At 31.1% G+C, this 26,197-nt stretch overlaps 1 protein-coding gene across 2 annotated transcripts in view; it reads right to left on the reverse strand.

Moving 5' to 3' along the window:
- Positions 1-828: 828 nt before the first annotated feature.
- Positions 829-26,197, reverse strand: part of LOC107451023 (uncharacterized) — a 34,621-nt gene continuing 9,252 nt past the window's right edge. For both annotated transcript variants that reach the window (XM_016066989.4, XM_087155041.1), the window contains exons 2-3: positions 24,581-24,655; positions 829-11,036 (exon numbers count right to left, since the gene is read on the reverse strand). In XM_016066989.4, coding sequence (XP_015922475.3) covers positions 9,438-11,036; positions 24,581-24,655 — 1,674 coding nt within the window. In that variant the 3' untranslated portion in view covers positions 829-9,437. The remainder of the gene's footprint in view (positions 11,037-24,580; positions 24,656-26,197) is intronic.

Genomic DNA, 26,197 nt, shown 5'->3' on the forward strand with positions numbered 1-26,197 from the left:
GAAAATTTCAGCTCACTCGCATAAGTCCTTCATGGTGTTGCAATTTTCACAAATAATGAGTCTATATCATACTCAGGATTCCCCCCCCCCCCCAAAAAAAAAATGCTGCTTATAATAGGCCCTATAAAATGTTTAATTTGCAAATGATAATAACCATTTGCCGACAAATTGGGATGTCCCCGCTTGGCAAATAGTTGAAGCTGTTAAATAAGGCGCAATTCGTTCGGTCGGCAGTGTTAAAAACTTTTTATCAAGGAAGAAATTAACAGAATTTTAACTTCTGGTGTTCCGATTTGCGCCTGTTTATAAGTTCATCAAATGAATTTCATTACAATACAATCTCAGATAATTTGCAGACAAATAAGACAATAACCAGAAAAATTAATATGGTTTTTTTCAGTATGGATTTATTTTAATAGAAAATTTTTTAATGAATAAAACAAAAAATTTTTTTCATCTTGTCTACAATTTTTACCCGTTCTCTTTTTCTGATAGCAATTTTTTTCACCATTTTTTTTCTCCAAAAAAACTGAGGTGGGAAATAATCTGCAGGTGCTGTGATAGTCTGTAGCGCCCGCCTGAGGGTTTCTGCAACTGGGTCTTTGATCAACTATAGCAGTGGAAAAAAGGAGCAAGTCAACATTTCAGCACTATTTTCTGTCATTAAAAATAGCATATAAAACTATGGCTGACGGTAAAAAACTGTTTAAAAGTATAAAAAAAAATTTTCTAAAAAAATATATTTGATTCCTTGAATATTTCTTATGAAACATTTAAAGAAATATGTTGCAAAAAGAAATGGTTAACCAACATAGTATAAATCAAAAGTAATAAGGACAAACCACAAGTCATTTAATTGAACTTGATTTTTTTGTTGTTGTTTCAAGCAGTCTCAAGAGTAGTAAAAAAGGAAGTGCACAAGGGTCGTTTGTCTGTCGCCCAGCAGATTCTTATCAAACTCAATATCAATAATCATCAATCAATATAAAACTAGCCATACATTTTAGTTATTTCTGCAATCATGAACACAAAAAAAAATTTAATTATCTATTAAATGATGAGGGCCACTTCAAAAATCATAAGAACGGACAATTTTTTTTTAAGAAGGACCTTTAAATGTCACTCAGTAGTAGCTACAGGAGTATTAGCAATATACTAAAGTGATAAAAGTAGAACATAATTAAGACAAAAAAAAAAGAAAAGAATTGGTGAATAAGACTGCTAATGTATCAAATTATTTATTAGTCAGGTTCCCTTATTTAAAGGCTTGCATTTTATTTAGAAAGCTAGGATTAAGACTTAGAGATAAAAAAAAGGGAATTTTAAAACATCAATTAGGTAATATTTTTTGTGCTTTTTGTAGTTTCAAATTAACGTTATTCTGTCATTAATAAACCAGACATTCTCACGATAAGCTCAGTCCAATATACAACAAGTGATTGTTGGAAGAAATTATCAGAAATTCCCCCCCCCCCCCCCAATGTGTAGTTTTTTAGTACTTTTTCAAGCGAACGATCTCTTAAATGTTAGTCATTCCGGAATTACTTTTTAGATTATCAATTGTATAGTTTTGTGTTTGACTAAGTAGTTCATTAATTCTTTGGCGAAGTAACGAAATTAAAATTTTGGGGAATCTCGGGAAAATTTTGTCAGAATTCCGCGAATTAGTTGAAGAATCATATGCCTGAACATATCAGCCAGGATTAGGGAGATCATTCACTAAGCTGAAAAACTAGATTAGTGAATTATGACAAGAGTGTTCAATTCCTAATTGTTATTCTACAATCCTAAATTATTATTTTTATAATTTTCTGGTGACCGAGTATGCTGTGAAATAATTTTTACTGTAATATAAAAATTTAAAATATATATTAAGTTAAAAAAAAAAAAATCAATTTTCCTGATTAGACAAAAATCTATCACGAGGACAGAAGAATGGCAACTCAGAAAAACTAAACATAAATGAAATTTATAAATTAACCTTCGAAGCAAGGTAAACTATTATTACAACTACAAAGCTTTAAGATTAAGCTAATAAATAAAATATCACTAAAGATGAATTATATTTATTTTTAAAAAATATAAGAAACCTATTAGGAGGGGGAAAAAAGCACAAATAATATATCAACCTGCCATATGTAGGTATGATCATTGTATACACTGGCAGTAGTTCAATGGACAAACAAGTCTTAATTCTTTGCTTTCAGATTGAGGAAACATATCAATATGCAGCCCAAAGCAGAAATCTTATTTATTCATGTAAGTAACCTTTGGTCCTGTGCACACAAACATTCAATGAAAATTCATCACAAGTCTAGAAAATGTCATAAAACATAATGAATGATAAAGTAATGAAGTATAATCTTTCAGTTTAATTCATTCAAAAAATTTAATTACTAACGTAATTAATATAAGCATTTTAAAAACTGAACACACATACAAATTCATATAAAACATTTGATACAAATGTTATTTAAATAAATGATACAATAGTGATATTATAATATGATCCAACAGATAGAAATGAACATTAAATATTTGTTTGAACAATCAATTTCCTTCAGATAACAGTAAAAGTAATTTATTATAATAAAAGTGACAAAACACTTGATATACACTTTTTTTATACAACAGATTTCCTTATTTGTCAGATGAAACATATTTACATAATCTAAATTAAATGCTTAGTTATAAATAAGGAAAAATTAAATTGCTAGTAAACATAAGTTTCAACAATAAATAAGCTAAAAACATGTTCAATAAAATTATAATAGGACAAATAACTAACAACTAAGAAATAATTAAAATTTGTATCTTTAGAAATATATAATATTGGAGAACATTGAAGCAGAAAAATTCATTTGGAAAGCTTTGTTGAAGATATAACTTTCTAAAATAATCTTATATCACATTCAATACACTTCAGATTAAAGAGAGAAAAAAAAAATACTCATTTTTCTGTGAAAGTCAATGATTATAAATTAATCAGCTTATCCATTAAATATAATTCTTGAAATAAATTGATAATCGTAACCATTGAAAATAACTATCATTAAAATTATATGAAGCATGAAATCAATATATGAATAATGAATTCAATTGAATATTTGCAATCCAAATCAACTGTGAATACTTGACAGATTTGAAGAATTCTACGATTTTCCAGGCATAGTATGCAAGACCTCTACTTATAACAAGTTAACAGAGAAACTTCATAATAAATTGCATAGATGGCTTTTTACCCAAGCCCTTTTTTGGTGTTTTGTTACAATATTGGTAACAAAATACAACTTTTTAGATTTAAAGGGGGAAAAAAAAAGAAAGAGTGAAATACAACAAAACTTAGCCAACTGAAGGTTAAAATATAACACTTGATTTACTTGCTTAGAAAAATGAACTTTAACTTAGGCGACTACAAAATATAGGAAAAAATTAATACATGCCATTAAAAAAATTAAAAGTTTTCGAAAAAGGTAACCCCTTTTTTAAATAAACAGTTTACTTAATGGGTTCAGAGAAAGAGGCAAATAAAATCTTTCAGGCCAATTTGTGAAAATTGCATTTAATAAACCATTGATGGAAATATACTAGAGATCACTACTAGCACATAAAGGTATATATAAAATGAATTTGAATTAAATATTTTAAACACTAGGAGCAGTACAGTAATTCATCACAGGTTCAGAAATATTGCTGCTTTCTGATTTTTAAAAACTGTTATAAGAACATAAATGGAACTGACAATTGTAGCAAAATACATCAATAAATAGTAAGTATGCATTGCTATCGTTTTAATGTAATTAAATTTTTACAAACACAATTTTTGTTTTAATTGCAGACTAGACAGACAAATGTTTTTCATTATCTATTTCAATCAAAACAAATTATAGTTAAAATACTTATGTTTCCATTTATATATATATAAAAAAAGTTTTATAACACTAGTTAAACAAGGCTTAAAATGTCAAATTTTTAAAGAGTACAAAGAGCAGAAATTTTTTACAAAATGATATTACAGCATTGATAAATAGAAATTAACATAATGAGCTAATGCTAAAAACTTGTGTTACACATTTACTATTTTCAAATGAAAATATATAACAGAAGTAGGTGTTCTACTGCATTTTCAAGTCTTGGATGTCAAGGCAATAGCTGCATGATCTGTCAATGTGTTAACTAGCAGTTCACAAATTATTATTGCCTTTTCTCTGGGTTGCTTGCTCAAAACATTCTTTAAGACCCTGATGCAATTGAAACAAAATTTTATTGAACTACTGGTCTTTGCTGAAAAAAATTTCCTGATTCAACTGTAACATTTTAAAATTTTTTGTTACTTGACCAGCTTGATAGTTTGACTTCGAACTATTTCTGAATTATCTCAAAGTAGATACTCTGTTTAATGGCGGTGGTGGAGACATACTAGGGGGATAGCTAGATAAAAACCTGATTATGTGTTCATATTCAAGCACTCAGTGACAATTTTATGTAAATGTACTGATTAAACAATGGTTTCCTAGTTTCTAACTAAGGGATGCAAATGTTTCAAATTACATATCAGCATTTATCAAGTAATTGCACACATGGAGTTATCTGTTGTCCTTTTTTTCTTCATCCATATTTGTTGTTTGTCTTTTCTCAAAATAAATGGACAAACTTTAATTATCATTTTTTGAAAGTAATTGCAATTGTATTATTTCATTACAAGTTACAAACAAATCTTCCTGATATAGACTTATGTTTCATGATCTACTTAGTTATGTTTTTCGATACATAAATATTTTGAAATTGCAAAAAACTTGGGAATTACTAATATAAGACATACATTAAAATGCATTTGTATCATATTATATAAATTTAAAATATATAATCAAAAGAGCTTAAAAAAAAAAGAATTTTACAAATCTGCTGATAATACTTCGAAACATTTAGAGCTTTTCAGTAATATTTCAGATGATTATAGACACCAATATTTATAAGATCAAAACTCTGCAGCAGACGTTGCTTCAAAAGTGACAGTTAAAAATTCTTCTCTAGCCCATAGTTGAAAAAACGCCTATTAATTCTTCATAAGTGAAGAAAGAAAATAGCACACATGACCAGCCAAAAGAGAAGTTTCTTAGATAAGCAACTATTATCTAACCTAAATGACCTCATGCTACAGTTGAATTGCAGAAACAGTCTACGACTGCTGGAGCAGTACGAAAGATATGAGCAAAGGAGCGTGTTTTAGTTGCATCAGGGTATAAGTAAAGTCACAATAAAACAATACTTAGAAAATATAATATTTATTTTATTGATTTGGTGCAAAATAGTGGAAGGTAACTTTTCCAACAAAAGAGACTTTTCACCTAAGAATTCTTTAGTATTGTATTCAGATTGGCAATAAGTTTTCAGAATTTCCACAAAACACTCAAAAAGCAATTCGAAAATATAGCTTGTTGTATTGACTCAACCTTCCATTTGTAATGCTTCACACATTCCTAAGAAGCTCTGCCTACAAAGTATACTGTAGTACACAATTTCAAAATCCTTGAGTAGACACTTTTTATATTGGGAATTCAATTAATCGCAGTTATACTCTTAAGAAAATAAGGCAGTATGTTTAAAAATAAATTACTTTTTTTCTGGGGATTCAGAAAAGATAGATTTTCATAGAATTAGACTGAGTAAACAAATTAAACAATGTGGCTGCCAGTTTACCTTTTGACATGCTCCCGATAATATAAGAATCCTATAATGAATTGATAGGGTTAACAACGTATCTCAAAACTCCACTTATAGACAGCATACTTTTAATAAAAGTTAAGGATTTTTTCTTGTTTCTTAAAACATTGTTGCTGTTAAAATATTGCCTAGTATTTGTTAGAGCAATATGTTACCTATTAAATACAAAAGCTATCAGAGTAGGTCGGATTTGGGTGATTTAAAGGTTCAAAGCTAAAATACAGTACATCCCAAAACAAAGTTGAATGTAGTACTGGTTTCAAACCATTTCGAAACTGGCACATTAATTTTTTAAAAATGATTTATATAATTTATTTGGGATTCAAATTTTTAGGATATATATTTCAAATTTTCCTATCTTAAAGACTGATATCTGAACCAGTTGAATCAGAGCACTGGTTAAATTCTAGAGCAATAAATCATTTTACAATAACATTTGTGACAACACTAGAAATAATACTGAACATTTTGAAGTCACTGCAATAGGCTTTTATTGATACCTGGAGTAATTCTGTTATTTTTTTCAGCATCACTTATAGCTGTGTGCATAAATAACTTATAGTTCATAAGCTAAAAATTTTAACAGAACAAAAGTCTTGCAATTTTAAATAAAATTCATTTGGAGATACTTGTAAAATGAGTAAAATAACAGTACGTGCAATATGATTAATTGGTAAATTTTTTTTATGTAACTATATAAACAAAGATAAATTTGTTTGCTTTATGTAAAATAAAAAACACAAATTGTATAACTATCAATTAAAAATGAAACTAAAAATATAGATAGTTTAAATAAATAAAAAAAAAGCTAGCACTAACAAATTTGTTAAAATTGAAAATTCTAAATGTAAAAGACAAGTTCTGAAAAAGGTAATTATTCTGGTCATTCAGGATGTTATATGAAGGTTATTAAATATTGTCAAAAATATTTAAATATGAAGGCATATAGATGTTTTTTAATTTAGCAGTATTGAAACAGCATAAATGTCAGGAATAATATGCAGGCAGCACTATTAAGGACATTATCAGCAAAAGGAAAAATACTGTAAAAAATTCGAAAACTCACCATTAAAACTTATCATTTTCAGCAAACACTTAAACTTTTTTCAAAGGTTTCAAATAGTGTGCAGTAATCCTTAAAATTTAAATTTTTTTTTTTTTAAAAGTAAAACATGCCTGGCCAAAAATTAGTTTAAAAACTAGTTTTAAACATCCAAAAACCAGATCTCTAATTCAGATAATTTTGACTACTATAAACCAACATATCTTTTTGAAATACTAACAGCCAACTAATAATAACTACAGGCACAGTGTGTTATAAATAGGAAGTATTAAATTAATGGAAAAAAAAGCACAATTTAAGATTTTCTATATGAAGTCTCAATAAATCAAAGTTATTAATAAAGAGAACAAAAGCAATTTAACAATATGAGATTTAAAGAATAGAATGTAATCGTAAAATATTTTAAAATTATTTGTACCAAAACATCAATGACAAAATAGAACTTTTCCTGATATTTCAATTTCCTACTCATGTATAAAGGCAAATACATGGCACTTTAATATGCATAGTCAGCCATAATGAATTGAAGTTTTTTGCTCCCAGAAAATTAGGAAAGTAAACAATCAAGTAGTCTGACTTTTCTTTAAAATACATTTTTTATAGATATGTAAATTGAAAAGTAAGAATGCAGACTATTTACTTTTGTAAGTGATAATACCAATTTTCCTTCGCAAAAAGGTTGATTTTATAGCTTGCAAAACTACAATGCACAACTAAAGGTTTTTACAAAAATTAAGACCTTACTTAATTAAAAAAAAGAAAGAAAAAAAACTTAATGCTTAATAATGGTGAGGACTGGGTATTCAAATAAAAGTTAATTGAATTAAAAAAAAATCCCAACTATATGTGACTAGAATAAAAGAAATTTAAAAAATTTAATACATCTGAAATACAATTGACTAATAAATATATCCATAGAATTCATTTTAAAATATAATTTTTCTTTTAAAGCAACAGAAATTTACATAGTTTAAGAAATGAAAAATATAATTCTAAATTAACCAGAAAAAAATTAAATAAATTTGAATGAAAGTAATTTTTAAGATTATAAATGTATAAAAAATTCCCTGAAATTCAGATCAGAGGAAATTTATAAGTAAAGACAGATGATTCCTAAATGAAGTAACAGGGAAATTAACAGGGTTGGCATGATTAAAATAACCTGATTTTTTTTTCTTTCAAAATCATTTCTGTCCAAAATAGTTTTTATGCCACTTAATTTATAAATATATTAGTTAAATTGTGGATTTTTTAATTCTATGTTTGATTTCATTGATGGAAATTTTTTTTTAATGATAAAAGTGATAATTTAAAATTATAAATTTTTATTAACTTTAAATTGCTGTTTAATAAACATATTTCAATTATAATCTTTCAGTTTTGTTTATTTAAATTAAAGCACTTTTTAAACACTAAATATTCATTTTTTTCTATTAAAAAATGAAAGATTCTGTAAAGAATAATTGATTTCTTTATCTAAACTACTATATTCTTTAATATCTGACTGACAAATTGGGTCTTTACAAATTCATTAGGGTGCTGATGAGCTTGAATAAAACTTATGGACTGCATTTATTCAGAGCAATTCATTTGCAAGATTTAAATAATAATTTTAACCACTTTAGTTAGAATTAATAATTGTCCTAGGTATAATATTAATACATTTTACCAGAGCTTAGAAGGCAAATATATATAAAAAAATCTAGATTCAAATAAGTAAAAAAAATCTTGATTAAAAAAAAATTTATACCAACCCCGGATTAAGTCTAATGGATGGTTAATAGATAATAACCAAGATTCTTAAAACTAAATGAAGTTTTGTGAAACATCCTCTAAACATTCGGTAGAATAAGTTTTTCTCTGAGCAGATTTTACAAGATATTATTAGTTCGGTTAACTTAATCATGTCTTAAATTATAAACAGAACTGAAAAAAAAAAAAAAAAAAAATTACAATTAATCAAAGAAACGAGTTACTATGTTTCAGATGTAATTGCTTAATTAAGCTATTTATTCCGGATTATTATTTATTTTTTTAACTCTGTCGTTTGAAATTTTAAGACAGAATTTATAAGGCAATAAATCTGCATAAATTAATCAATTCCTAATAATTTGAATTCTGGCTTTGATGTAAACTTGATACCAGAAATGTTAATCCAAATTTTTTTTTTTGCTCAGCTTTATTTGGTTAACCATCCATTAAGTTAAACAGATAAGAATGTCAGAGAAAAAATATATTTTTAATTCAGACAGTTTAACAAATCATTTAATTTCAATTGCCATCACCACTTAAAAAGATAGAAAAATTAGAATCTATGTTTTCAAACATAAAGGACATAGTAGTTCGAAAGTGGAATGACAAATAACAATGCATAACTCACTTCATAAAAATAACATTTAAGAAGAAAAATATAGTTTAATGTTGATAAGGAAACATTTAACTTAAACCAGTTAAAAGATATTGTAGAAAAAAAAAGGAAGGCAAAATGTGCTGTACTGCAACTGTAACAAAAAATATAGATATAAAAATTAATTTTAGATATCACATCATTAAACCATATGAAATATATACTCTTTATCAGAAAGGTTCCTTTATATGGTATTAAAAAAGGAAATCAATTCCTTGACTTCACCATAGAACAATTCATTATCTAATCAGTATTTACATAAGGCATTACTTGAAAGCTTTCCCCTAGGTAAGATCTTTGTTCACTGCATTCAACCCAAGACTTCCAATTACCATGACAATCATAAATACCGTTCACAAACTCCCAGGAATTTTGCAACTTATTTAAATCATCTGTCACAGACACAGATTGGCTTGGTGAAGAATAGGCCTCTTCAAGATCAATTTCAGCTAGATTAATTGGAGGCAAAGCTGAAAGTATGCTTTTAATTTCCTCATCAACTGGATCTGGAAAAGAAATGCGTGAGGAAACTTCCAAGTTAGTATTTATCACAGAAGGAACATCTGAAACAAGATGTGAATTGTAGTCACTTAAATTTGATATACTAGAATCATTTATTGGGCTCACATTGTTTTCATTCCTAGCTGATTGAATCAAAAACTTTTTTAACAACTCAGATTTTGTTCGTGACATTTCAGCTTCAGAACAGTTAAGAGAGTCAATTGAGGTTAGACTATTAGGAGAGAGTACAGTATTTAAACCTTTTTTTGCTTGCAAGTCAGCAATTAATTGCTGAGTTGTTTTTACTTTAGGATGTTTTGAGCCTGAAGGAAGGGAAGCTAAGACATCTCCTAACTTGTTTTCATGAAGCTCATTTTTATCAAAGCTCCTTTTTCGCTTTGTAGTTTTTAAGTTTGTAGTTAGAGATTTTTCACTTGTAACACAATTGGAATTGCTAACAGAAGAATTAATTATAATGGAACTTTCACTAGGTGACACATTTTCATTAACCTCGCTCATACCATTTCCAATAGGAGAATCATCAAGAGTGATCACTTCTATTATTTCAGGAGATGAACAATTGCTATAAGAGTTTTCTTTCCGTAGGCGTTTATTAGCAGCATTAGTTTTAGCAATGTCCAAGCTGGAATGGGCATTTGTAGAAGCCAATATTGGCGACATATTTTGTGATACACTGATGGAAGGACTAATAGAGCTAGAATTACTCTTACGCCCAGGACTAACATTGGATGAACTTTTCTGTAAAGCAGTACATATTCCACTAGATGTTATATTGCTACTTTCCTTAAGATCTGATGGACTAAGAGGTGCAAAGACTTGCATATTTTTACTTTGATTGCTTACAATTAGTAAGTTTTTATTAATAATAGAGTTTGAATCTGTTCGGATATTTAGTTGACAACCAACTTTAAGGGGTGCATAGTTAGATGGCATAGATGATAAATTTGATCCCTGAAACACAGCAGAATTTAATAGTGGGCTATTTGAGGCACTAGAGAAATAGGGACTAGAAGAACGTTCAATTATGATCGATGGACTTGAGGTTTTATACCTTGGCGTACCAGGCACTGATGCACATATTTTTATAGTTCTATTTCCCGGTCCAGGTCCAGGACCAAAACCTGGACCAGGTCCTGGTCCTAATACAGTCATGCTTCCAGGAGATGAAATACTGTTATGTGTATCTTCACCATTTATTCGTTCTTGTGTTTGTGGAAGAAGTTTCCTCCAGCTTTTCACAAGATCTTTTGCTCGCCGTGCTAATTGTTCGTTATTAGTCCTTTTTCTCAATTCATTTATGTATCTACCAATCCTGGTTCTCTGTAACAATAAAAAAAAGCAAACATATTAAAAAAAAACCAATAAGTCCAATTTTGACACACAAGTGATACAGAATCAAATCTTAGTCAAAGACAGTTGAAAGTATACACTAATATCAGATAAATTTTAAAAAGCAATTCACACATGCTTTATAAAAAGGTGTTTAAGGGTGGTGCACTAAATGTTAATATCTTGAAAATAAATTAATGTGCAAAAATGATTTTTCTAAATATCAGTTAAGAAAAATTCACAAGTTGATTATACTTTTTTTTTTTATAAAACTTTGTTAGTTATTTTTAATATATAGTACACCCACGAACTTTAAATAGAAAAAAAATCTAAAAGAATTTAGATACATTACACTTATAAATAACAATCAATCTAATCACACTTTCTTTAGACATCATTAAAGATATTTAAATTGAAATATAACCATTTAACATCAGTTAAAAATTCAATTAGTCATATGTTATGCAACATACAATTAAGATTTTATAGCTAAAACTCTTAAATGAGATCCATCGTAATTTCAAGAAACAAATTTCAGACTGAACCAATAGACAGGACAAATATAACGAATAACTCTTTTCTCTGTTGACCTCTTAGATTGCCAAAAACTTTTTAGCTTCAGTTCAGATATTTTTATCCCTTTTTGACGCAGAAAAAACAGAATACAATTTTTTAATTCAGCAAGCTATTTTAGTTTTTAGAGAATAATAAAGTCAGTCTGATTTATTGAATAAAATTAAATTTTCGAACAAGCACAGTCTAAAAAAAGCACTAGAAAATAGGTAATTTTAGAATTAATTTTCTTGGATAATACTTTTTAACTAAAAGATCAAAGCACAGAAAAAAAAAATTTAAAAATATTTTTTAATTACAAATATGCCCTAAACAGGTTTTAAAAGGGATCCCAAGATCCATCAGTAGTTATTCTATGAACAGAAAAAAGTAGGTATACACAAGAAGCAATACACATTTTAATAAATTTTTTTCAAAAATTATATTTTTTTGATCATTACATTTGTGCACTTTTCAGGTATTTTTTTACTTCAAAAATTCAAAATCATTGCTCCATTAAAAAAACTTTTTCTTACAGGTCACTTATATGGATATATTAATTGTACTTTTTACAACATGAATTAAGCTCAATTTGATTTAAATTTTAAATATTTATTTAAGGAGCAACAAAATTAATGTCATTTAACATTTTCTATAACTTTTGATACTGAATTAATAAAACACTAAAAGAGGGAAAGATATTTAAAACAAATAAAAAATTTTTATCTTAGGAATTGCTGTAGGCAAGAAGTATTATTCTATAGAAGCAGTCAAAAGGGCATTTACATGACAAAAAACCCTTTAGAGCTTCTACTTTGCCAGTTTATGCTAAGTTCCAAACTTCAAACAACTTGCACAATTCTTCCTATTTTGCTTTTACTTTTATTTCAAATTTTTTGGAAGTGCTACAAGATTCCTTCTTACTGTAAATAGAATTGCAACACATTTTCACAAATGATTCAGGAAAATTTGAATAATTACAAGCTAAATTTTAGCTATACACAGAAATTTTTCGTCAGAAATACACATAATTCATGGGTAAATACAGGTTTTGACAGATAATTAAGTGATAGTGTTCTGGCAGTGGAAGGTAATTTTTTAAATTTTTTTTATACCACAACCATTCTGTGAAAAAAGTATTAAACATGTAATTAATGGGTTATTACTCTATGCATAATTAATAGGTTAATACAGGTTTTGACAGTTAATTAGGAGATAGTGTTGCGGAAAGTCATTTTTTGAATTATTTTTTCTTTAAAACATCACAATCTTGTGGAAAAAATTAATTTTTTAAAAATCCCTGTGTAACAAAAAGTACATTAATATTAAAGGCATAAATAGCATCCCCGCAACTTTCGGTGCATGAGGGTGTATGCTGTAGAAAATATAAAAATGAATAATTCTTTTTTAAAAAAAAATTTAAAAGGGATTTATTTTAATTCACTTTACAAATAATATTAACCCTTAAATTAAATATAATCATTGTAAGACATTGAGTTATTTTCTTAAATTATTATTATAAATTTCATTTCAATGCAATAAGTCCATAAGTGTATGTACGATGTTTAGATTTAGTACCTTTTCTAAATTCCGCGTTTCCACTGCAATTATTTTCAAATGTAAAGGTAGGTAGAGGGGACATAGACATATTTAGGATAGAATGTGCACGCGATAAAGGCAAATTAAAGCACTAGCTTGTAAAGCAGTATGAATCAAAGGAAACTGAAAAGACAAGTAAAGATAAAAGAAAATTCGATTCCCTTCCAGCATACCTCCCATCAGGGATCTCTTCCCCAACAACGCATCATTTATTTTTCAGCAGGATTCAGCTCCATGCCACACAGCAAAAGTATGCAAAGCATGGTTTCAAAATAAAGGCATAGATATATTACCATGGCCAGGAAGCAGCCCTGATCTCAATCCAATTGAAAATTTGCGGCGACGTTTGAAAATTCTTGTATGAAAAAAACGTCCAATAAAAGACAGCTTATTGAAGCTATAATTGATTCTTGGCACCATGTGATTACGAAAGATGAACTCCAAACACTCGTTCACTCGATGAAAAGAAGCCGTCTTAAAAAATAAGGGTTATCCTACTAAGTATTGATTGTGTAAGTATCACTTTACTGTATTTATCATTAAATTACCTTCAATTTGATATATAAACGTTTGTATTTAAGTGAAAATTATTATATTCTACAAGCACACAAAGTTGAAAAACATGAAACTTTCAAAAAATGTCCACACTTTTGGCCACCACTGTATAGATAAATAAAATTCTAAGTTTACAAACAAATTTATTGAATCCAAATATGATTAAATTAAAAACTGGTGTTTGAAGCAATGTTTGAAATCTAAGTTGGTTAGCTGATTCTTGACCACTAAAAAATTTTGTAAAAAATTCAGACTACAAGAAAGAAGACCATGGGTGAAAAACATGCTCACAAAAGCTGATTGGGAGAAAAAACAATTTTGCACATGGAAAGGAAAAGTTTTTTGCACAGTACAATACATTTTTACTGCATAGTAACTAGACAGTGGATATGTGCAATTGTATATTTTAGCACTCTCTGCCGTTCATGCATATAAATGAATATTTGTAGCATTTAATGTTTCCCCCCCTAAGACCAAACCTATCACTATTCTATTTATTCTAGTATAAGGATAGGACATTTTCTATTTTATTTTGGCGTCCTTATCACCTGAAAGGGTTAACTTGTTCGAGCCTGGCTCGGGTTGGTTGCAATCACACGAAAAAGACCAAGAAATGAGATGTGTGTCAGAGGGCCCATTTCAACTAGACATTCTTCTGTTCAGAACCTCAGAAAGGGATGGCCAGGTGTTCTACAAGCTGACACCTTTGTGACGAATAAATAAAGTTGTTAGGGAGAGAAAGACATTTCCTTTGACCGATTAGTTAATAGGTAGATTTAATAGATATTCAGAAATAGCTGCTATCCTAATACACTGAGGCCTTGTTACTTTGATAGATAAGATTGAATAAGTTGCGTAGTTAGTGAAGCTTCAAACGTATGATTTTTGACTGCTGAACTTTATGATGTGCTGAAAATTAAGTTGGCTAAATCAACTTTAATGAAGATACAGACTATGGGAAAACCCTGGGGGGTAATGCCTGCCACCTCCACGTGGTGCTCCCTGGATACCCCTGACTGGGTAACTAAATGACAGGCAAACAAACATGATGAGCACAAATAAAGCTTATGATACGGCATCATCTGTCGCACCTGTTAAAAAGGGATGCGTTCAGGAATTAGGCAGAGGTTCCTGTTCGAAAAATTCTTTACAGTCTCCAGTAGTACATGGTAAGCCCTTGGGTGAGCCCAGTGTTAATACCGCTGCTTTGCAGTCTACTTTGAAAGCCGGCGAGGAGTCCAAAGGCACAGGCCCTTCCTCTGTAGGAGTCTGGTCCCCAGAGGTACTCGGGGGACAGTGTGTCTGACGCTACTTGATTGTCCCAAAAGCCGGAAGAAAAAGCTTAGAAAATTGAGGGCCATTGAAGCGAGAGGCGGAGCTAAGAGACCTAGGTCTTCTGATGCAACGCCCTCACCCAATGTGCCAATTCATACAGGAAAGAAGCCCAGGGAGGATGATGTTCCTGGGAGGAAAGCCCAATCCAAGGAAGTGGTTCCCCTAGTGGGGATAGCGGAACTGGAGAGTAGGATCCAACTGGGAGCCTCCAATCTGGAGTTTCTTTTGCAGGTGCTGCAAAGTCAATCAAGATTGCCATCGTCCGGAAGGACTTTCCTTTGGACAGGCTTTCTCTGTAAGACTCTGATGAAATACTGAAAGAGATCTTAGCGCAGACTGACACAATCCCTGGTGGTGAAAGGATGTCTGAGATCTATAGTAACTACCTTCTCAGAGGAGCGTTGGTACTGCAGTGTAATGCGTACACTGTAGAGTGGATTAAAGGCCACTTTAATAACAGATCCTTGGGAGTGCTCATGCTTAAAGTCTTAAGTGCTGATGAGCTACCGAAGCCTGTGAAGGTGGCCTTCAAGACTAGAGAGCAATTCTCTGATCTAAGTACCTTTTTGCGGCATCTTCAGAGACTAAACCCAGGGTTGAAATCTATGAGGTGGAGCCTGAAGACGTGGTAGATATTGTGAGGACCAACTTTTGTGCACTCACTGGAGTGGATTGTGGTGTTTTTAAAATTATCCACAATCCTAACAAGAAAAAGGCAGTAGAGGCTCCAACAACATTGGACCTTTCTGTAGAACCTGATGTTCAAGAGGACATGGAACAGGAGGATGAACCTTGGAAGGCTAATTCCCCTGATTCCAAGGTAAGTTCAATTGGGGCTCTTGATTTTTCAGAGCTTAGGTTGGACTTGGGGGTCAGACGTAACCTTACAACCTGACTCACCAGCCTCTATGCTTGGTATTGATGAAGCAATAGAGCTGTTAAAGGAAGATTTCTCTTCTAAAGATAACCAGAATAGATAGGTGCCATTCTGGTTTCACTCATACTGCTAACCAATGGCTATAATCAAGGTTGGTCAAATTAATCTCCATCATAGCATTGCTGCCTCTAGCCTCATGGCCAAAAGATTGAATGATGGAGAACTAGATATTGCTCTTATACAAGAGCCTTGGACCCGCAAGGGTAGAATAATGGGCCTCAACGTTAAAGGTTTCAATATTTTTTTATGATACACGTTGTGACCTTCCCAGGGCTTGCATTGTGGCTAGGTCTAATCTAAATGCCCTTAATTTTGTCAACTTTCTTGACAGGGACTTAGTTGCTGAAAAGCTAAAATTCTATGACAATGAGATAATTTCTGACTTCGTCATAGTTTCAGCCTATCTCCCCTATGAGGAACTACTAGGGCTTTAATTGGCCACTGTGGTTCAAGCTGTAGATTAATCTTGGCTGTGATGCAAATGCTCACCACACAGTGTGGGGTATCAGCGATTGTAACCAGCGGGAGATGCACATATGGAATATATCTTATATTTTAATTTGTATGTCCTTAACAAAGGCAATGTACCTACCTTTGTTACAAGTAACAGAAGGGAAGTCATTGACCTTACTTTATGTATCTCTATTTCAGTAGATTACATTACTGATAGGAAGGTATTTGGGGCAGTTACTGCTTCAAATCACCAACTAATTACTTTTTCTATTAAAGGCCTCTCAGGACTGAAGGTCATAAGGAGGAACCCCAGAACAGCTGATTGGGGTTCCTTTAGAGCAGCTCTGGAGAGGAGGATAGGGAGCTTCTCTGGTAAGTACAATGTTAATGATGTGGAGTGGACTGTTGACCAAGTGCAACAGATGAGTGGACTGTTGACCAAGTGCAACAGATCATACTCTATTCATATCATATTTCATGTAATATTACGTCTACTAGTTCCCCAAGGCGAGTTCCTTGGTGGTCTTCTGAGCTTAGTAAATTACGTAAGAAATGTAGGAAGTCATTTAACAGAGCAAAGAAATCTGGAGAATGGCAGTCCTATAGAAATGCTCTAACTGCCTATAATAAGGCTATCAGAGCATCTAAACGTCGCTCTTGGCAGACTTTCTGCGATGGTATTAACACTACTTCTGCCACCGCAAAGATTGCAAAAATTCTTACTAAAGATTTTAATTGCAATTTAAATGCCATCCGTCTTACAAACGGAAGATACAGTTAATCAGGTGAAGAGGCTCTTGAAGAACTACTCGAAGCACACTTCCCTGGATCTCATCCTGTAGAGAATGAACATCTACATATAATTCCCACAACTACTTGAAGTAGGAATGACTGGGAGGCCGCTAAGATGGAGGTTTCCTATGAGAAGGTTGTATGGGCAATAAAGTCGTTTAAGCCCTAAAAGTCACCAGGCATGGATGATATCATACCAATGATGCTTATTCAGGAGGTTAATATACTAGCCCCTACTCTATGCAGGACTTTACGATCCTGCATAGCATTTGGGTATATACTTCACTCTTGGAGGAATACCAGGGTAGTTTTCATACCAAAACCAGGTAAGGAAAATTACTTTGAGGCTAAATCTTTCAGACCAATCAGCCTCACTTCCTGTCTGTTGAATGCTATCAAAAAGCTGATTGACAGATACTTCAGAGACAGTGTACTCATAGATAGGCCACTGTCCTCCACACAGAATGCCTATCAACCTGACAAGTCAACGGACACCGCACTATACGAGCTCTCCTACCTGCTTGAGAAATCAATCAGATAAGGAGATTGCTCTTACGGTATTCTTTGATATTGAAGGTGCATTTGATAAAGTCCCTCTTGAGACTATCATCAATGCACTTAAGAACAGAGGCATAAACTCAGCAATTACCAGGTGGATAGCTAACTTGCTATTCTCTAGGTATGTTTGTTTCTCTTTACTCGGCGCAAGCATGAAAGTGCATGCAACCGCAGGGTGCCCCAAAAGAGGGGTTTTGTCCCCTATCCTATAGTGTATGGTAATGGACTCCTTGTTAGTTCGGTTAACTGATCTTGGCATTCCCTCTATCGGGTACGCTGATGACAGTGTTATTGTTGTCAGAGGCAAACATGGTAAAACAATCTCTGATATCATGAATAATGCACTTCTAGAAGTAGCTAGATGGTGCTTTGACTCAGGCCTTATCAGGCCCAATTTAGTTAACCTATCCAAGGTAAGCTATGCAGTCTTCACAAGAAAAAGGCAACTTGGCCTAGTAATGTGTACTACCTGGACCATAAATTGGAACTCGCGGAGAAAGTCTAGTTTTTTGGGGTTTATTTTGACTCCAAACTAATTTGGGGTTATCATCTTGAATACTGTACCAGCAGGGCCAGGAAGATTTTCTGGTCTTGCAGAAATGCTATTGGTAGAACCTGGAGATTATCCCCCAAAATAGTTTACTGGATATACTCAATGATTATCAGTCTTATCATCACTTATGGCGCAATCGTCTGGTGGCCGAGGACTACATTGAGCTCCGCAAGGTCTAATCTTAATAGACTACAAAGAATGGTCTGTGTAGCCCTGTCAGGCTGTCTTAGGACCACTTCTGCAGATGCTTTAGAGAGCTTACTTGGGCTTCTTCCATTGAACCTATGCATTGAAGTTGAAGCTCAGACAGGCATAAAGCGTCTTATGCACCTTGGCCTATGGAAAGAGTATTTCAAACACTTGTCATGGGGACATCTTGTCTCACAAGTGGTGGATATACCCTCTTTCATCATGCCTACTGACTACAGGTCACTAAAATATGCCTTTCACAAGCCCTTTAAGATCCATTTTCATACTAGAGAAGAATGGTTTAATTCTCCTAGGTGGCTTAAAGGCAAATGTCTAATATGGTACACTAATGGTTCAAAGATAGGTGCTAAATCAGGAGCAGGGATCTAGAGCTCCAATGATGGTACCAAACTTCACTTTCTTTGGGAAATTATGCCACTGTTTTTCAGGCAGAGGTCTATGCCATTATCTTGTGCTGCAAGATATGCTTAGACAAGGGATATCAAAATACGACCATCCGCATCTGTTCTGACAGTCAGGCTGCTCTCCTATCACTGTCAAGGTGTAAATTCACCTCTTTGATAATGTGGGAATGCTTCACGGTCCTCTGTGACTTATCCACTCATAACAAGGTATCCCTGGATTGGGTACCTGGACATATGGGTATCGGTGGAAATGAGCTAGCTGATGAAGAGGCACGAGCTGGCTCTAATGCAATTTTCTGGGGCCTCGAACCTGCACTAGGAATTTCTCCCACCTCATTTAGGGCGTCCATTTTCAAACTCTATGGCAAAATTGCCCATGAGCAATGGCGGGCTGCTGATGGTCAGAGACAAGCTAAGGAGCTAAATCGCGACTGTCCTAGTGCACATCAAAAAGAGCTTTTAAAGCTTAATAGAAATAGTCTAAGGAAGATCATTGGTCTTTTTACTGGTCACTGCATCCTCAGAAGACACCTATACATAATGGGAATAGAATCCAATTCCGGGGCTTCAAGTGGCAAAACATGGTTTTGGAGCATCTTTGGAGCAACAAAAAAGCAATTTTGGAGCAGCAAAACAAAGATTTGGAGCATAGTTAATAAATAGAATTAAAACAAGAATTTAATAACAAGAATTTTTAATTTTGTTCATTAATAACATATCATATTTTTTACACTTTTTTGAAGGTCCCTGCATTAACAAATTAAGTTTCTTTTTGGTACCTTCCAATGCTGTTAAATATTCTGCTATCCTCGACTTAGCCTCAGATAAGAGGATCTGTCCGCTTTCTATAACCGATATGTCTTTATTATTTTACCCATCTTTAATATTTTTTTCAGCTGCGACTAAGAGATCCCGAGAAGCCTTCAATTCTTTTTTTTACATATAAATTTCAGCAGCTTTCAATCTGCTTTCCTCAGTCTCGAGCTTTTCGCTTTTTTCTTTCCTTTTTTCTCAACCTCTAATCGAGCAGAATAATTTTTAAATGCTACACGAACAACTTTAATCATATCTTTGTCAACTTTAAAGTTATTTAAACCCTTATTTTGTTGATATATGATACAACTTCTCTCAAACCATTCACACTATGCAAGTTTAAACTTGCCTTATTGTCAAATAGCTTTTTGTTCACACTTAAACCTCTTTCAATATCGGCACTCCCATGTGGTACGCACAAAAGAGCTATGTTATATGAGGATATTCGATATTTCCCAAAATTATCTTTCTTCACAAAATAGTTTTTCCAAAACACATCAATCTGTGCATATTCATTTGAGTCAGAAGAATAACTTTCTGGTTCCCCATGTAACCTTGTCCCTTCATCTAGTAACAAAGATGCCTCTCCAGGCTTTATAATGGATGGGGTTACTATTGCCAGATATCTTATTGACTTAATAGAAGTTTCTTCCATTCTCATTACAGGATTCAACACTTTAAGATGGTACAGTAACCTATTTTTAAGAGGCAATACTTTTAATAAATTTTTTGAGCATGCCAAGTAAAAGTAGTAAATACATAATTTTTTTTTTCTGAAGAAGATAAGGATGTCATCGCCTTTGTGGTATCTAGTCCAACATCTATTAAATTTTAATTTTGCCAAATTTTTGCGTTTTCTACATCCAATGATTTTAAGTCCTTTCCCGAGAAACATGAAAAGCAGAACTCTTCAAAAAACGCCCTAACAATGCTTTAACTAGGAACACCATTTCATCATACAGCAAGTGAATCAATGGTGTTTCAGTTTTTAAAAGACCTAAAAATGTATTTAATATTGCCGAAATATTTCTTAAAAAAAAAAAAAAAAAAAAAAAAGCTTTTCGCAAAAGAAATTTAAATTCAATACTGAATGGCTCACACTATTTTTTAAATTAATAATTACTTTATTTAATTCTGTAAAAAGTAATTCATAACTGTAATTAATTTAACTATTATTTAAGGTCATTGAGTGTAATTTTCTTAAAATTTAAATAAATGTTATTTGTAATAGCATATTCAACAAAACATTAACAAGATTAATATTGATTATACCAAATTTATAAAAATATGTAAAGAATTCAGCAAATTAAGAAAACTTTAATAAATTTATATTACAAATGTAAATTAGTCAATTGCCCCTAATAATTTTTTATTAAAATTGGTTACTTATAAAGTATTTCATTAATGAAATGATTAAAAAAAATTAAATAATTTTTAAATGCAAATACAATGAGTATTGAAGCTAAAAAAAATTTGTCAGAAGTAAATTATTATATTGTCTCTACACTCATAATATTTAACAAATCTGTGACAATTAAAGTTTTTTACATCAATTGTTTTAAATCAAATCATTAAAAGATGAATTGAAGTATTTTTGAATGAAAAATCTTAAAAACATAAGATTTTTTGCTGCATTTAAAATATTGAAACCCCCTCTCTTCATACTTATTTAAAATCTTGCCTCTAAATATTATTAAGTTATTTCCTAAAACAAAATAAGAGCACTGAAAATTTTGAAGGTAATAATACAACAATAAAATGCAATAAGTAAAAAAAAAATTAGTAAAAACAATAAATAAAGTAAAATAATTATTTAAAAACAATATGCAATTAGTGGAAGGTCCCTCAGATAAAAAATTTATGTTATGAAACTCAATTAATTCTTATCTTTATTAAATGAAATGAATAAAAGGGAGATGGAAAGTTTGAAGTTATGAAGCTTTGTAATTCTTGACTGTTCTGAGGATCAACTTGAAAATATGTACTCAGTGGATGGTCCCCTAGTTAATTCAAAGATCATGGTACTAATCTATAAATAGAATAGTGCAAGAAGGCCATTAGCTTGCTATTGACGAAGACGATGGCACTTCAATAACGATGAAATCAACAAGAGATAAATTTTTTTTATGCTATTAAAATTTGGCAATGTTTAGTTGGTCCCCGAAAATTTTTTGGCACAGATTCGACGCAAATTTAACATAAAATGTCGTTTCTGCGCAGTAATGCGCAAATATACCGGTTTGGCGCAAAATGCGCAGCACTTGATGCCCTGCAATTCTCTTTGTCGAGGTTGTCATCTTGAAGAAGAGACATCACGACACATACTCTGTGATTGTGAGGTCTATTCTGCTCAAAGATTTGAGCATTTAGGGCAACATTGTGTCAATGCCTGGGAACTGCAAGACGTTCCTGTAAGGTGTCTGCTGAATTTCATCTCAGCTATAGGGCTTTCATGCTAATCATGGGGTTCGGGTACAATAGACCTCTGGTCAACGTGCCTTGCTTGCCAGAGCTGCCCAATCTTTAAATCTTTTTATCTTATAAGAAAAACCTCACGACCAATGAGGAAATTGTATTTTGTGTAATTTGTCAAAAACATATTTCTTGTGAAAAAAGAAGCACCAGATCGATCAACATATAAAAACTAATGTTCACTCCGCTAAGAAAAAACAGAATACAAAAGGATTTGTTCAAAGTTTATAATCATTCATATTCAAGCAGCTAAAAAGGAAAGTGATTTGTGAAAAGCCTTAGTAAGCAGCAATATTTCTTTAAAAATGTTATATAATCTAAACTTAAGGTAGTTTTTTTAAAAAAAAAAATATTGTACCAGGCAGAACATTCCTGATGAAGACTAAGAAAGAACTACCTGTAACCAATATATAACGAAATATTAGATGATATTTGACAAGATACCGGTAACGGAGATGGCTCTATATGGAATGAAGTCTATGAGATGACAGGTAAGTTTGGTTGCTACATTGCTAATTTTATTTGTGGAAAGATGGACGATGTTTCTACTTAATCACATCTTCTAGCTAGCAAAGCTCTTGAAAAAGTCAATCATTCAACCATAGCAAGGTTTGTTAATGACTCCATCAGATTAATATGGTCTGATAGAGATGGTTTTGAAGATATTTTAACTTTTCTCAATGATTCCCCTATAGGATCAAATCTGTAGCAGAACTGTGAATTTTCAATCCCAGAAAACTGCACATTACATATTTAGCAAACGCTGTTCACACGGTGGCCAAGACTGTTTGAGAAGTATTCTCCTCAGTAAATGTTTTTAAGGCTTTTGTACACATAAAATTGTATAGGAAATATATCCCAATTTGCCTTACTTCTCTAGCGTGATAACCAGGTAGGGTACATGGCTGCAAGTTTTTACGCAAATAATTTTGATACAATCAAATCAGTTGTGGATGTTTTTTAAGTGCTTTTTCGGTTTATGCTGCAAATGAATTACTAGGATCTCTTTGCAAAAGAACTCGGCAATAATTGAAACTCACTTTTTCGTTTTTAAGTAGAGCAATAAAGCTTGAAACAGGCATTCAACTAGCTGAAGCCACATTTGAAGTTGAAAGAATTCAACAATGCATCAGTGCTCTTCCAGACTCAGTTGAAAAGGAAAATGGCGTTTCATTCACCATTTCCTTTTCAACAAAATACGGAAACAAAAATACAGGTTTTGAAGCAGTGAAGATAAATGATGTTCTCAATGGAAATGAACTTCCTGACAAAGTGAAATCAATGAGTACAAAATTTTACAAATTTTGCACAATAATGTCTGTTGACATGGAAAGATCATTTTCTACTTTTAAAATGATCTTTGATGGCACACAACATCAGTATTCTATTGAGAATTGAAGAACATTTAGTTGTGCATTGTAACAAAAATTATTCAATTTAGTAAAATCTGCCTGGAAAATGCAATGATTTTTTTTCCTCGCTCATCATACTGTTATTTTAACCTTTTTTTAAAATCAGAATTATGCAGATTCTGGTAAGAAATATTACATTCCAATTAGCAAAAAATCTGTTTCAACTGTGTTTTGTAAGGGAAAGCTAAGTAGTAGTAGTATTTAAATAAGTTTGAACTTTGAATTTTAAATGCATATTTCTAGTTTTTAGTGCATATTTTGCTCTTTTTTAATGCATATAATCCACTATCCAGTAATAACTTTCACGGAGGATCGATTTTTCAAGTTATTGATTTCTCAAAACCAAATAATCCACAAACTGCAACAGATGACAAACCAATCATTTTTGTGAAAAATGGACATTAATTGTTTTTTCCTTCTTGGTTGTTAGGACCATTGAAATGGGCAAATGAGGACAATTAAGTGCACTAATACCAACAAAATTACAAATAATATAATTTAGACAAAATAAATAAAATAGTTACCAAAGATAACATTCATATTCTTAACTTCATACAGTTTAAAAACATAAATATTGGATCTGATAATTATTTAGTACATATAATATCTTCATGAAAAAAATTTTATTGAAAAAAAAAAGACATGAACAAGAAACCTCAAGTTGATAACAATGGTCAAAAATTGCGAGTGAACCAGTACTTTTTTTATATTTCTAGGGGCAATTAACAATAAAAATAAATGTGCACTTTTAAAAATACTCCTCGTCATATGAAATCTTCTCATTTATTTTATTTTGCATTATTAGAATATTCACCCAGAAATAGAGACAAAGGCTTTGTTTTTTAGCTTAGTTCTAAAGAAAAAGCATTTTATAAAAATTAAACCCATACCTCTAATGCTTCTTTGGTTATAATAGCTTTCTCTAGCGCTGTAATAACTTCCAGCACTGCAGCCATATCCACAACCTACAATATTTGACAGACAGTATGATTAATAATAATTATCAAATAAAAAAAAATCTGTTAGAAACAATGAATAGTGAAATCAATGGGTATTAATACCGGTAGATTAAATAAAGAGAATTATTATTCACATAAAATATATAGGCAGCGTATATTTTGATTTGCTACACACTATTGCCATAACTTAACAGACAGTTGCCCACTAAGCATGCCATAGAGGTAATTGTAGTAGATTACTCTATTATGGCAGGTAGTAGAACAGTTTTTACACCTCTTATTATAGTCAATCTATATTATTAGTCTATATTTATTATTATAGTCAATCTCGGCATAACCAGGGTGTTCCAAAAGATGATCATTATATTATGAGGTTGCTGTATTATTGAGAGCACAAGTAAACCATCAATATTTACATGATGAAAAAGGTTAACATTTATTTGGACAAAACAATGCTACACATTGATAAAAATTTTGAAACTAACAGACTAAATAATAATAACCAGGGTTGGGTTTTTGACGTCAAAAAGCGGTTTTTGACATGACAAGGGTATAATACTGGTTTAAACCGTCAAAAACTGAAGTTTGCCAAGAAAATATATAAACTTCAAAACTACCAACAGTTACCATGCATTATATTGAAATTTAATTATACTATAGGTAATCAGCAGGTTTTAAAATATTTTTTAAAAATTAAGGTAAAATAACAGATTTAAAAATCTCAGAAATTTATATTCAAATGCATGTGCAGAAAAATTATGCACAAAAATTGTTTAAATATTTCTATTTTGAAAAAAGTTTTTTTTTTTTTTTGATATTTAAGAAAATTAAAAGTTTATTACTATGCATTTTTGACACATAAGGAACATATAACTAATATTTATAAGGAACTTACAAGTTATGTTGTATAAATACAAGCTTGATACAAGTGTATACATTTTTTTTTTAATGTTATACCGAATATCTTTATTATCCAGTATGTTAATTTGAATTTAAAAGTAGTTATATTTATGAATAATGATAAATATAATTCATATTGTTTATTATATTTATTTATAATTATTACACTTATCATTTTATAACAATTTTTATCTCTTAATTTTTTTTTCTCCACTTGTATTAAGAATACAAATAATGTATATCTTGAAAGCAAGAAGTAATTATTCAACAGCTGAATATTTAGATATTCAACAAAACTATATAGCATTAAGCAAAATGAAATTCACAAGTATTTGGATAAACTAAATTTTCAGCATAGTAAATGAATAGGCTGAATATACTGTAAATCGACACTAACTACTCTGTGTATTTAACAGAAAGCACTTAAATTTGTATTGTCTTATGTTAACTATGAATTAAAAAAAATTGAAGATTTAAAATTCAGAATTACTGATTTTTCTGAAAAACTAACAACCAATCACAAAAGTCAAACTAAACAGAAGAACATTACAGTCACTGATCCATGAAATATTTAAACAAATTATTATGGACACTTTTTAATTATCCTAATTAAATACATAATTTTAAAACTTAGAACATGCATCACAC

The sequence above is a fragment of the Parasteatoda tepidariorum genome, chromosome 11 (genome assembly GCF_982258835.1).
Source record: "Parasteatoda tepidariorum strain Cologne lab strain chromosome 11, Ptep-v5.0, whole genome shotgun sequence".
NCBI lineage: Eukaryota > Metazoa > Arthropoda > Arachnida > Araneae > Theridiidae > Parasteatoda > Parasteatoda tepidariorum.